Source organism: Geotrypetes seraphini, chromosome 5 (assembly GCF_902459505.1).
Source record: "Geotrypetes seraphini chromosome 5, aGeoSer1.1, whole genome shotgun sequence".
In the NCBI taxonomy this organism is placed as follows: Eukaryota; Metazoa; Chordata; class Amphibia; order Gymnophiona; family Dermophiidae; genus Geotrypetes; species Geotrypetes seraphini.
In genome coordinates this window covers 67,096,468-67,110,284 of record NC_047088.1, presented here as the reverse complement: position 1 = coordinate 67,110,284, position 13,817 = coordinate 67,096,468, and the positions used below count along the sequence as shown (strand labels likewise).

The 13,817-nt window shown below is 36.9% G+C and overlaps 1 protein-coding gene across 8 annotated transcripts in view; it reads left to right on the top strand.

The window, feature by feature from the left end:
* Positions 1–13,817, top strand: part of RBM41 (RNA binding motif protein 41) — a 59,654-nt gene that overhangs the window by 23,234 nt on the left and 22,603 nt on the right. For 3 of the 8 annotated variants that reach the window (XM_033946379.1, XM_033946380.1, XM_033946381.1), the window contains exons 7-9: positions 898–1,045; positions 4,585–5,005; positions 11,163–13,730. In XM_033946379.1, coding sequence (XP_033802270.1) covers positions 898–1,045; positions 4,585–4,757 — 321 coding nt within the window. In that variant the 3' untranslated portion in view covers positions 4,758–5,005; positions 11,163–13,730. Of the gene's footprint in view, positions 1–897; positions 1,046–4,584; positions 5,006–11,162; positions 13,734–13,817 lie in introns of those variants that run through there. The other 5 variants (XM_033946378.1, XM_033946385.1, XM_033946382.1 and 2 more) reach the window with 5 other exon arrangements.

Genomic DNA, 13,817 nt, shown 5'->3' with positions numbered 1-13,817 from the left:
AAGGGTTTCTAAAACATAGAAACCAGTGTGACAAAAGAAGCAAAAACTTATTAAAGGTGTGAATATGTTTGTGAAGTATGTGCATTCACATGAACATTATAGCTCTGCTCTTACTACTACTCTGGGAATGTCTGCACACATAAATGTACATGTTTTCTTCTTGGCAAGTGTACTTGTATGTATACACCAATACATTACATTAGGGATTTCTATTCCGCCATTACCTTGCGGTTCAAGGCAGATTACAAATGGATTGTCCGGAGATTAGAAGTATTTAGGGAGTAGTTTGTACATTTCTTTGAGTTGCTAAGGATTACATCTGAGTTGTCACGATATTGGAAGTACATATGTAGTAGTTGCAGGTGATGCAGGTAAAATTTGAATGTCTGCTGTCTCTAGTATATGCAAATCTTTCTCATGCATATTCATTAAGGATATCCTGAAAACCTGACACATTGATTGCCCTCAAGGAGGTGAAGACCCAAGGAACTGTTTGGTCTTTATTCTGTGAGAAATAAATCCACATTCACTAATCTAGGCCTAAAACAGTTATTCACAAATCTAGCAGCTCACCCATTGCAACATATTCTTCCAGTATAAGATGTAACAAATTTGATAATGTGCCAAGATGTGAGACTCATCAACCTGCATTTTTAAATGGCATAGCAGGGTAAAATTGCAGCACCGAGCCAATCCGTTTTAATTGATGAGAGAACTTGCAGATTAGCGGAAGGAAAGCAGCTTATCTCAATTACAAGTAGGCACTGAGCTCTAGCTATCATTTTCACAGAATACTGGATTTTTCTTAAACCTCCGCTCGGGAGATGTAGCATGTTTAATTCATGACTTTGATGCTGGTGCATTGCAGACTTAACACAGCTTTGTTTTAATTTTTAGGTGTTGTATTTGAAAAACCTTCACCCACGTACAACAGTAAAAGAACTGATTTCTTTGTTTGCCCGGTTCCAGCAGGCAGACGGGCCCCAGATCCAGTTCCGCTTGCTGACTGGTCGTATGAGAGGCCAGGCCTTCATTACCTTTCCAAGTGAGTGTCTGAGGGACAGAGTTCAGAGGTATAATGCATAAGACAAACATTTTGTGGTTCTGCAAATGAAAAGGAATTCTAATGCAGAGGCTAAAGCTATACTTCTTGATGGCCACAAACTAATCTAGTTGAAGAATATCCTCAATAAATGTTTTTTTTAGAATATATTTGCAAATATTTGATCTAAGAACTAAATTAAATAACATGGTTTGATTTTTTTTCAAACTACAGTCATTTTGTGACCCTCAGCTGGAGCTCTTATTTCTAAGAAATTACATATAATGCAGAATTATTGTCTTACCAAAACCAAACAGGGATCCTACTTTGGTTTCAAATTACAGGCCTATCTCTTTATTAAATGTGGATGGTAAAGTGATTGCTAAAGTATTAGCAATAAGATTGGCAAAAGCTCTTCCTTTTATTATTGATGTACACCAAACAGGATTTATTGCTAAAAGACATTCATCAAATAATACTAGACTAGCATTTCACTCATTAAATTTAGCAAAAAATATTAATGATCCAGCTTTTCTAGTATCTTTAGATGCAGGAAAAGCTTTTGATAGAGTGGAATGGAGTTTTATGTATCAAGCTTTAGAATGGTTTGGTATAGGCCCCGGTTTTATTAAAATGATTCAGACATGGTATAACTCTCCTGGTGCAAGATTATATATTAATAATAATTTATCAGATAGATTTAACTTGCGTAGGGGAGTTAGACAAGGATGTCCTTTGTCCCCCTTACTTTTTGATGTTGTTCTGGAACCCTTATTAATTGCAATTAATCAAACTAAGGAGATAAAAGGAATCCCATTCTCCAACTGGGAATTTAAACTTTCTGCTTATGCAGATGATATTTTATTATATTTAAGAGAACCGGGGAATACTATTCCATGTTTGCTTAATCTGTTAGAGAAATTCGGTAAATTTTCTGGATATAAAATTAATTGGAGTAAATCTGAAGTTCTTCCAATTAATGTTCATTGTACCAAAGGATTATTTGATTCATATTCATTTATCTGGAAAGATGATGGTTTAAAATACTTAGGAATTATTATCAAAAATACTATTGAAGATACAGTCAAAGAAAATGGAAAACTTTTATTAAGAAAAATAACAGAAATGTGTGAGCAATGGAATCCTTTACATCTTTCTTGGTGGGGAAGAGTTCAAACAATTAAAATGATGATATTGCCTGTGGTTTACTACCAAATGAGTATGATACCAATATTTTTTCAGGGGTCATTTTATAAAAAATTAAACAATCTTCTTACAAAATTTGTTTGGTTTGGGGAAAGACCCAGAATTGCTTTAGTATCATTACAAAGACCAATTGTGGAGGGAGGGGTAAATTTTCCAAATTTTTATAGGTACCATCAAGCCTATATTCTAAGACAGGGTATGTATTGGATCCTCCCAGATCTCATGGAGAATGTACCAGATTGGTTATATTTAGAATGGCGGCTCCTGTTCCCATTACATTTAGAACATTTAATTAGTATAACAATGCCTAGAAGATACAAAGATAACAGAATTTTATTAGATACTTGGAAAACATTAAGATATATCAGTAATCTATCACCAGAACCAATAGCTAAATCACTAAATCAATCTATTTGGGTAAACTCCAGGATCAAGATTGGCGGATTTAAGATCGTCTGGAAACAATGGATAATTGCAGGTATACGGACATTGAATGATATCATTTCAGAAGGATCAATGCTTAGTTTTTCACAATTGCAAAATAAATTCGGTTTAAATAAAACACAATATTTTAAATGGATGCAATTGAAGCAGGCCATTCAGGCAGGGTTCCCTGATTGGAAAGATCTTAATACTCAATATAGTCTGCAGGTTTTATGTTTCCAGGCGGATTTTTTGGGTCACCAAGCCGCAAAATGGTATAAATTGTTATATGGATTTTTAAATAAAAAAAAGCAAACTGGACTTAGGGATATTTGGAGTATTGAGATTGGACAGACAATTTCTGCTTCTCAATGGCCACGATTTTGGTCCTGGAGATTAAGGTCTACAAGGTCAGCATCTATGATTCAAACATGGATGTTCTTGTTACATAGAGTGTTATGGACCCCTACGCGCCTGCAAAAGATAGATAGTACTAGATCCAATAGATGCTGGCATTGTAGAATAGAAGTAGGGACGTTAGATCATTTAATTTTTTTCTGTCCCTGTGTAAATGCCTTTTGGAATTTAATTTGGCCCCAAATTAATAAGTTATTAGAAAATCATGTAGGACTCTCATATGACACCATATTATTTGGCACTGCATTGAGAACTCAGAGTCCGATCTCGGCAAATAATAATAAGCTGCTATTAATATTGACAGGAGTCGCCATGCAGCAAATAACTCAAAATTGGAAGGACTATACCAAATTAAATTATACATTCTGGTGGAACTCTGTCTGTCATATATACAAAATGGAAAAAGTAATAGCGTTACAACAAGGGAATCTTCATAATTTTAAGAAAATATGGCAACCATTGACTAATTATTCTACTGATCAGATTTCTTAGCACATTGGTAGTAGATATATAGGATTGGGGAGGGATTTGTATAATTTTTGGAAATAAGAATTGAAAAAAGGGGAGGGATTTATTATTTATGATATGATGTATTGATTGTAATTACAAATGTTATGTAATAATTAATTATATTATATGTGAATTAATTGCTGTAAGAATGGAAAATTAATAAATTAAAAATTAAAAAAAAAACAAAATGCTGCCGCTGCAGCCATCTTGGATTTCCCGATATTTTTTTAAGTTCTCCATCTTCTCCAAAACACATTGCCTCAAAACTGACAGGGATGGAGTCCTCAGATCCTAATATCCCTATGCTATCCCTTATTTATGCTAGATGGCCAGCTGAAGAGTGCCTTTGTGCCACATGGTGCAGAATGGAGGGAGGCAGGAACTTCGGGCTTAGTCCCTCTGCAGTCTTTTAGGGTTTGAGAACAGCAAATGGTCCTGTCGGGGGGGTGGAAGGTGGGAAGAAACACTTCCTGGAGCCCCTGGGATAGCGCTCTTGCGTACCGTAAGGGTGAAGATGCTTCGCAGCCCAAGAAAAGGCAATTACTCCATACTAAGGGGGAAGGAAAGTTGCCCACACAGGCCCTTATCCCAGAGTTCATTAACATCCTCTAGCAGGCTTATGCACAAGGTCAAGAAGATTAATTTATCTATTTATAGAACTGAGAGTTTAGAACTGCAACTTATGTTAAAATGATCAAGCCATTTTTTTGTAAATGTGAACATCTTAAAATCTTTCCTTTTTCATTTTAGGTTGTAGAAGTCTAACTGCTTCATAGAACTGATTACCATCACTGATTATACTGATGGTACTTGAGACTCCAGTCATATAACTCAGGGACACAAACTATATTCATGCAGTTATACAAAATGCCCTAACTTTGCTTTAGAACATGAACATATAAATTTGTTAGTACTTTATATAAGATGATGATGCTATAACACATGCTCTTACTAACACATGATGTGCTATGTTCCCTTAATATTAGGTGCAGAGGTGGCACAGAAGGCCCTACTGCTGGTTAATGGATTCTGTCTCCGAGGGAAACCTGTGGTGATTGAGTTTGGGAAGAACAAAGCTGAGTCATCCGTTCATCAGCCCTGCTCCTCTGCATTAAGCACTATGGGTATTACAGAGGAGTCTACAAATGTGCAAAGCTGAGACATGGAACTTGTCAACTATTTACTTTAGATAAATGCAAAACTGAGACCCTAATATGGCAAAAAAAGCCGTGGATCCCTGTATTTATACATTGACATGGGCTAGTGCAAATTTTGCAATCTCCTACAAGAATGGATGTCATTGTAAGGCTAAATTGTGGAGTGGAGAAGTTAGCCTAATGGATAATGCAGTGAGCTGAGAACCTGAGGAACCAGGTTCAATTCTGCTGTGGCTCCATGTGACCCTGGGTAAGTCACTTAATCTTTCATTGCTCCAGGTGACAAGGACAGAGAAAGTACCTACATATAACATGTAAATTGCTATAGTCTCTACCACAGAAAGTCAGTATCAAGATTCTAATTATAAATATATTGACGCACTTTTCAGATGTTATACAGAAAAGCATCCCAAGATCGTACACGCTCTGGGGAGGATATTAAAAAAAAAATGTGGGCTGTCCCACTTTGGGCACAGAATTCCAAAGTTTGAGAAGTAAAACATTCCACCTAGACATACGTGTTCCTTTAGTTTTTATTGCTCATGGGAATAAGTCAGATACAGAGATGAAATGATGTAGAGCATCAGTAAGCAAATAGAATTTTAACACATCTTCATATAGTATCATTAACCTGGAAACAAGCTAGTCCCAAAAGAATGGTAGTGGCATGATTAATGGAGGATAAAAGATATTTTATTGGAGAATCAAATATAAAAGCAAGCCCAGCAAGGGCTGTTTCAGGGCCAAAACATTATCATTATAATAAATAGAACAACAAATAAGTCTAACAAAATCATATACAATCATAATAGAACCACAACAAGATCAGTATCAGATCACAGGAAATAAATACATGATTATATTAAACATCAAATACAATAACCCTCCCCCTTTATGAAGTCGAGTTATACTTTATCACCGGCCGTAGTGGTATTAGCTCTGAGGCTCATAGAATTCCTATGATTGTCGAAGCTAATACTGCAGCGGCCAGGAACAAAAAAGCCTAATGCGGCTTTGTAAAGGGGGTGGGGGGTAAATGAATAAATTGTTATTTTAAAAAGTACATCTCCAAAACACAGACAAAGTGGCATGGGGTCTGTCTGGCAGCATCTAATATCAGTAAGTACAGTTCCTCTCTTAAAGTAGTGCTGGACACACACAATCCTTTAAAAGAACCAAAAATAGCTACCAAAATGCCTTTGGAGTTAAAAACATGGATTTAAAAAATACTAAGCTCTATTTTATTATTTTTAACATTTTTTATGTGCTGTGTGAGCCCATTGCATTCTGAAAGGCAGATTTTGTTGTTATTTTTATCCAGTATTTTATTCTTTCCAGTTGGACACTGTGGGGCCCTCATACAAAGCAGCACTAAGGGCTCATTTTACTAAGGTGCACTAGCGTTTTTAGCGCATGCTGGATATTACCTTGCACTCCGCGGATAGAACTAACGCCAGCTCAATGCTGGCGTTAAGGTCTAGCGCGCGCTATTCCGCGCGATAATGCCCTAACGCAGCTTAGTAAAAGGAGCCCTAAGGAGTAGCTATAGTGTGAGCTTATATGGGTCATTCTGGCACATTGAGCCCATTTTTAGCGCAGTGGTAAAATAGCTGATTTTTTGATTTTTGTATAATGGTCGTGTGCTTATGTTACCATTATCACATGAGCCCTTATTGCCACTTGTTATAGGCAGTAAATGATCATTTTTTAATCAGCTCACAACAATATATCTATGCTAACTGATTACCACAGAAATGTCCGCTCGTCATCCTCAGACAATCACCCCCTTCATGGTAAAATTAACTTTTCTTTTTTTACCATGTGCTGTGTGTGCACTAACCTGGAGGACTGCAGGACTGGTAAGCCCTTTTAAGCCGCGGTAAACACATGCTAGCGCTTACCACAGCTTGGTAAAAAGACCCTCCAATAATTTATGCTACACAATGCTGTATTTGAATTATTTCCATGATTTCAATAGGCCTTTTAATGCAAGTTATGGTCTTTATTTTTCTTATGCTTTTTTGCTTCAGCTGTCAAGTTCAACTTGTTTGTCGTTCCTTCTCCTGGAATCCACATATAGAGAGTTTGCAATTGAGCTCCTAGTCTTTCTCCTGCGTTTCCTCTTCATCTTTACATTTTGGCCTGGCCTGTCTTGCTGTAATCTTGCTCTTTTGTGTTTCCAGATCACCTCTGCATCTGTATTCCTTTCCAGGTGTCCTTTTTCTCGATAATAGCTTTTTTTCTTATGTTCTCGCTAAGGCTCCTCTTTCTCTGCATCCGCTTTTTATTCTAGTGTTTCTGCTTTGATCTCTTTTTTAAAAAAATTTCTGTTTCTCTTTCTACAGAAGCCCTTAATTGTATACAATGTTATTGCTTATGTGCCTTTTCTTTCTTTAAAATGAGAGATCCTAAATGTACGTCATTTGCTTTTCTGCAGCCTTTTTCTCTGGCAAGATTCCTTATTCTTCCAGTTTTTGGCAGCCTCTTTGTCTATCCTCTTGATTTAAATGTAGAGTTTATAGTATAAATGTAGCAGTGCGTTATCTCCTTAACTTTTTCATTAACTTCTGTAATCTATCTTCCACTGCAGTGGGTTCATGAACAAGTTCATCATAATCTATGTCTACAGCAGGGATTTTATATCTTTATCTGCAGTATCTGTATTGTTTACTGTTGCCACCACCAACACTAGCCTAGTGCATAAGCTGAGTGACATGTGGCCAGTATGACTATTTATTTTTTTCTTCTGTCCTACTTGAATTATAAGGGCTGTCTTACTGAGATTTGGTATAGATTTTATAGAGTAGGGTCACCGCATGAGGGTACACAGCAAGACTTAGTAAGAGCAATTTATGTTTTTCCCCTCGGATGCACAGCAGCTTGCCAGCTTTAGTGCTGGTGACTTTAAGATGTGTCCCTGTCATCCTGGATAAGTACTAAGGTTATGTTTGCAAATCCACTTGTGCTCCAAATATACTTAGATTTTAAGTACAGTAACACTAACTTTTGAAATTTGCTGAGCCACTAAGAAATTGATTTTCAAACTGGTATATCAAATAATTAAGTGGCTTAGATTAAAACTGGTAAAGTAAAACAAAACAGACCAAAGGGGGAAAAGGATACAAAAAGATTCACATCATACAAAAGGCTAAAAAGTTACATTTCCAAAAACTGTAAGAAAGCAGGTACATAAGAATACAACACAAAGAACTGCAGCAAACCTCTATCATTAAAGTCCATAAACCAGTGTAAATGACCAGTTTTTTAAAACTTAGGGCTCCTTTTACAAAGGTGCCCTAAGCGTTTTAGTGCAGGGAACCAGATTAATGCGCGCTAGCCAAAAATCTACCGCCTGCTCAAAAGGTGGCGGTAGCGGCTAGAGTGCGCTGGAATTTAGCATGCACTATTCTGCGCATTAAGGCCCTAGCACGGCTTTGTAAAAGGAGCCCTTAGTGCAAAATTGAAAGTATGTAATGTTGGGTTTTTTTTTACATCTTCAGGAAGCATGTTTAAAAGCATTAGGCCATGAAAATAGGAAGTCTTACTGCATATAAATTCCAAATGGATATTACTTGGAGATGGAATTCTCAATCTCCATCTGCTTCAATTAGATAACTTAAGGGAGCTAAGAAATATGGAATAAGATAATCTAAATAAACTGGATCCCTTCTGATCCCTTTCTCACCATCTATTATTGGCACTCTGTGCTCCTTTGGATGACGCTGAAGTTTTTCTCTTCTCACCTCTGTTAAGGAAACAGGTCCCTTTCCTGGCCTTTTCCCTCAGCATCATCTTCTCCTCATGGGCTCCCAGGCAAAAAAACTTACCACCTTCACCATAATTCTAAAGTCTTTCACACGCCCTCATGTGAAAATCTTTTAATATGCTGCTGCTTATGGCCAATTGTGATTTTGATAGAATTTTGCTAGAAAAGTTGCTTAAATTTAACAATATCTTTTTACAAATAATTTTTCAAAGCCATTCACCTTTATAAATTGGCTGTCTGAAAGTTGTCCTCTGACTGGCTGAAGATGTGCAGTATTTCATAGTGTGCATAGCTTTAACTGCTTTTAAGGAAAACATTTGCTGGGATTTTTAGGGCTGGATCTTATTGTATATTAGTGTTCATAAGTTGTATTTAAAAAATTACTTGCATTATTTTCATCACAAAATTTACCTGCACAAAACGCCAACACTCATGTCCTCGGGCATCTTTCAAAGGGAAAGTACTCAAAGACTTTGCTCTACAAGTGTCCAGTCTGGAACTTCCCCCTTACACATCTAATTTTATTTATTTACTCTTATTTAGTGTAATCTGGTAATGTCATTGGGCAGCAAAATTTATTTTTTGATCCCTTGATCACCTTATAATTAGACTATCATGCCATTGCACCTATGGTAAAAAGAAAAACAAATTAGATATATATAATATAAAAGACTAGGGTCTTACCTGGATAATCTTGTTTCTGTTAATATACATAAGAGTCCATACTTTAGATGATCAATCCATGCTTGCAAACTACGTCTAGAAGGATGTCAATCACATCTTTCAGTTTTTCATAGCTCTCTCTTCAGTTTGTACCAAAGAAATCAAGCTCCACTGTAACAGGAGAAAAGAAAAGGAAGGACACGGGGAACTTCCCCAGAAATAGCATACATTGCTGCTCAATCCCCATAAATCCTCAGGGTGTGACAGGGGGAGAATAAAATACAACTGGCTCCCTGAAACCCAAAGAGATTTACACAGGGGGCCCACAGCTTGTGCTCAAGCTTCAAATAAATCAGAAAGCGAGCAGGCTCCCACATGAAAGAACCTTGAGCCTTGAAGCAACACAAAGCAGGCTGGCTCATCAGGTACACCTGGGTTTTGCCCTGCAAACTGCAGTCCACCTTTCCAGGGTCTATGTTCTCTCACAGGCAGAATAGCCCCACATATTGGTTCTTTTGCACCAAAGCCTCCCAAAAACAGAATAAAAAGACCCCAAAATAAAAAATAATGAACACAGCAGATCAGAACACTTCTATTTGTTTCGCTTGCAAATGGAAAAGCTGAAGAGGGAGCTATACTCCACTGGTGAAGGAGGAGGAGCTGAAAGATGTGATTGACACCCTTCTGCAAGTGGTTTGCAAGCATGTATGGACTCGTATGTATATGTAAAAGAAATGTATTCAACCCCCCTCCTATTCCCTTCATATGTTTCTAATGAGGCTAACTAATAAGCAGACTGGATGGACTGTTACCATATGTTAAGTTCATATGTTACCCTTTGTCCTATGTGATTCCACCTCATTAGCCCTCCCCCCCCCTCTAATTCTCTACATGAGCACTTGTTCTAACATAGTAAATGACGGCAGATAGAGACCTGAACTGCCCATTCTGTCTGCCCATCTGACTCCCTTTTTGTCCTGTGTGTCTGTCATAATTAGATTGTAAGCTCTTCTAAGCAGGGACCATCTCTTACATGTACAATGTACAGGGCTTTGTGTGCCTGGTAGCACTATAGAAATAATAAATTGTTGTTGTTGAATCTATACATTTCTAAATTAGTATTTTCTGTTAAACATGGTGCCATATATATTTTATAAGACTCAGCACTTCCCAAACCTCTTATAAGATACCATTATAACTTTATACACGTGAACTTATATTTTACTATACAAAGTGTTGGTGATTATCCATCAGGCGGTGTCATCCTGTTCCAGTATATTTTAAACATTCACTGGAGGTTTATCAGCCAGGAAGAAGTTTAAGATCAGAAAATGGAATGTTATCACTAAGTCATGGGATGAGAATGCATTATGCTGGCATTAAGGCTTCAGTGCTTTCTGTCACAGGAGCCAAGCTCTGGAATGCTCTTCTTGGGCAATTATAACTATGTGCTGAGCGGATTACTTTTAAGAAGTTAATGAAAATTCATATTTTTCTAAAAGCATTTATGTAAATAATTTAACATACACATTGAAGGTACATATTGGCAGGAAAGTAGCACTTATGTATTTATGTTTTGTCTGTTAAAGATTTTATGTTTAATTTTATAGAAATTGCTTAGGTACTAGGCAATGTATAAATTTTAAAAATAAGTAAATAAAGATATCCTTCCCATATTTAGCTTTGCAGTTAGTGCACTTTTGGAAATGGATTGACTTATACAACAATTTATCAGGCTGCTAGTTTCACTACTAATTTGATTATTAAACATTATGATTTGGCAAAATGAGTAGATAATATGAGCTATTGACACTATATTCACTTGGTCAAATATCATGAGATGAAGTGAAATGAAGTTCATAACTGGAATGTAAATACGAGGGTAAATCAAAAAGTAAAGGCAAAATGCATTTAATGGCTTTAATGGAAGTAACTGTGAGCAATTGAACATATCACTGCTTTGTCTTTTGCTCTTCAGGTTGCAGTGATGCATCCATGTCTCATCACCGGTGATGATTCTCTCCAGAATGCTTGAAACTTCATATCTCAGGAACTGGGTCACAACCTGCTGTTGATTGTGCAGATCAGTAAGCTGTTTGGGAACCCATCGTGCGCAGGCTTTCCTGCATCCCAACTCATCATGCATTATGGCAAATGCAGATCCATAGCTGGTATTCAAATTTGCAGCCCATTGGAACACCATTATCCATTGGTCTTCCCTAATCAAGGCATCCACTGTCAATGTGTTCTTGTGTGCGATGTTGATGGGTGTCCAGAACGACCGTTGTCAGTTACACATGTTTTTCCTGCTTTAAACCTTTTTACCCACTCATAAACCTTTCTTTGATTTACACCTTTCATTGATTCATGGTGCTATGTCCATACTGAGTCAATATCAGACGGTGAATTTCCACAAGTTTCCCTCCATTTGGCCAACGAAAGCACGTTGTTGTTCAATGGTGCAATCTTGCAACAGAACGTCCATGTTTCTGACTTTGTGGCTGGCGCATGACTAAAGTCTGAGCGATGCACTGTGCGTGGATGAACTATCAAACAGGCAATGTATGAGTTCATATGTTGCATTTCACTAGCTCTGTTCCAGTTATCGCATAATTTAGCAATTGCCTTTAATTTTTTATTTGCCATTGTAACTGGGTGTGAATGATTATAAATCTGTAACAATGCACCAGTGAAGTTATAAAATAGTGGCCAAATGAAGTTCAAATATTGTTTTAAAGAAAGGCCCATCATGATTATTACATGGCAGGAGGCATTTCATACAAAAGAAACTGGCCAAGGTGTGCCATGTGAGTCATTATGTGAATCATTTGAACAGGTAATGAGGAAGGTAAATTAGTAGATAACCATGAATGACATCTCATGGAACCTCACTGTTGTAGTTCTCATTGTTTAAAGCTGGACCAGGTTCCATGTGGCCTAAAAATATATAAAAGTGGAATGCATTAGAACATGCAAGATTTCACGTGATCTAGTGATGGTACTGCTTCTTATCATTAAAACTAGAATGATTCACTTTCTTTCTTACAAAGTAAGATGATTTTGCCAAACTTAATTTGTTTTTGAACTGTCTGGCAATGAGTCTGTTAATTATTTATTCACCATGGTACCAGTACCTTGATCAAAGAAATTGTGCAAGGACATTCCAAATCGATTAAAATAACATCTGATAAGAGAAAATGAATTTACTGCACATCTTGAGTCAAACAGATAATGATTCATAGAAGTATCCACAGTAGACACACATTTGATCCTTGTGAATCAGATCTTTATTGGCTCATCCTCCTTGTGATTAAGATTACTATGACCTCATCCTTCAGCACTCCCTGGGATTCCCAGGCCCAAAAATACCTCAGGTTTTGTCTAAGAGGCTAAGAAGAGAAAGTTTCTCAGTATCCCAAGATGATGTACAGCAGAATGGAAATTAGGAAAAGCACAAATATTGCTTTGGCTACATATTTCAATCAGCGAGTCTTTGTTTTTATGCAGTTGAGTTTTTATTATTTCTGCCTCGTTGCTGTGTTGAACTGGCAACAGCACCTGTCTTCAGGTTGCTTTTTCATCGTTATTCCTAAGTAAAGTGGACAGGGAAGTCATTATGGCACTTCTGCCAAAGAAATTTGATATTGGTTTTAGACATTCTGCAAGCCAAAGAACATGGTCCATTAATGCTCCAGGGAATGAATGATTTCTGAGAGTCTGAGAGGGGCATTTCTTGAGGGATATAGATTTCTTGCATAATACCAAGTCCTCCAATGTCAAGAATAATATCAATGATGATGACATCAGTATAAGACACAATAAATTCAATCATCTGATCCTTAGTACCCATCAACCTATTTCTTCCCTGTTTGTCAATTGTCTTGATTTTCTTGTAACATAAGACCTTCATGCCTCTTTGAAGATAGATTTTGCCCCTTATACTTCAAAGAGCAGGCCCTCAATAAGGTTCTTGTGCCCCCTATACTCATTCTCCTCAGTCTTTCTGCTGCATTTATTTATTTATTGAGATTTATTTACTGCCTTAAGGTGGTGTACTGTACAGCATGTACAGTTTAAGATAAAACTTTCAATTTTGCTAACAGCGCAATAGTAAAATGGCCATTTATAAACAGAAAGGTGATAAATGGGTAAACTTGAAACCAGCAAATTGAAACTTAATAGGCATACCCTGAAACAGCATCAAAATTGTACATATTTATCAGCACTGAAATTCAAATACCAGAGATAAAATACATTGCCAGCATAAAACTTATGAAACACCTAATAAGCACACATTAGAACTTTCTAATAGCATAGATATAATAATGATAATACAGCTTATCATATAACCAAGAGTCCAAGTGCAAATAAATAGATTGGGACAAGATGGATGGTACAGAGTCTATTAGGATCAACAGATGAAAGCCTAAACTCAAGGCAAGTTATACAATTAAACAGCTGACCACCATTTGATCCTTAGCACCTTATCCTCACTTGGACTTTGAGATTCTGTTATATCTTGGTTCTTTTCCTATCTCTTCTAGCGCATTCATAGTGTATCCTTTGAAAGATCCTTTTCTACTGTTATCCCATTATCAGTTATCTTGCCACAGGGCTGTGTCCTAAACCCTTT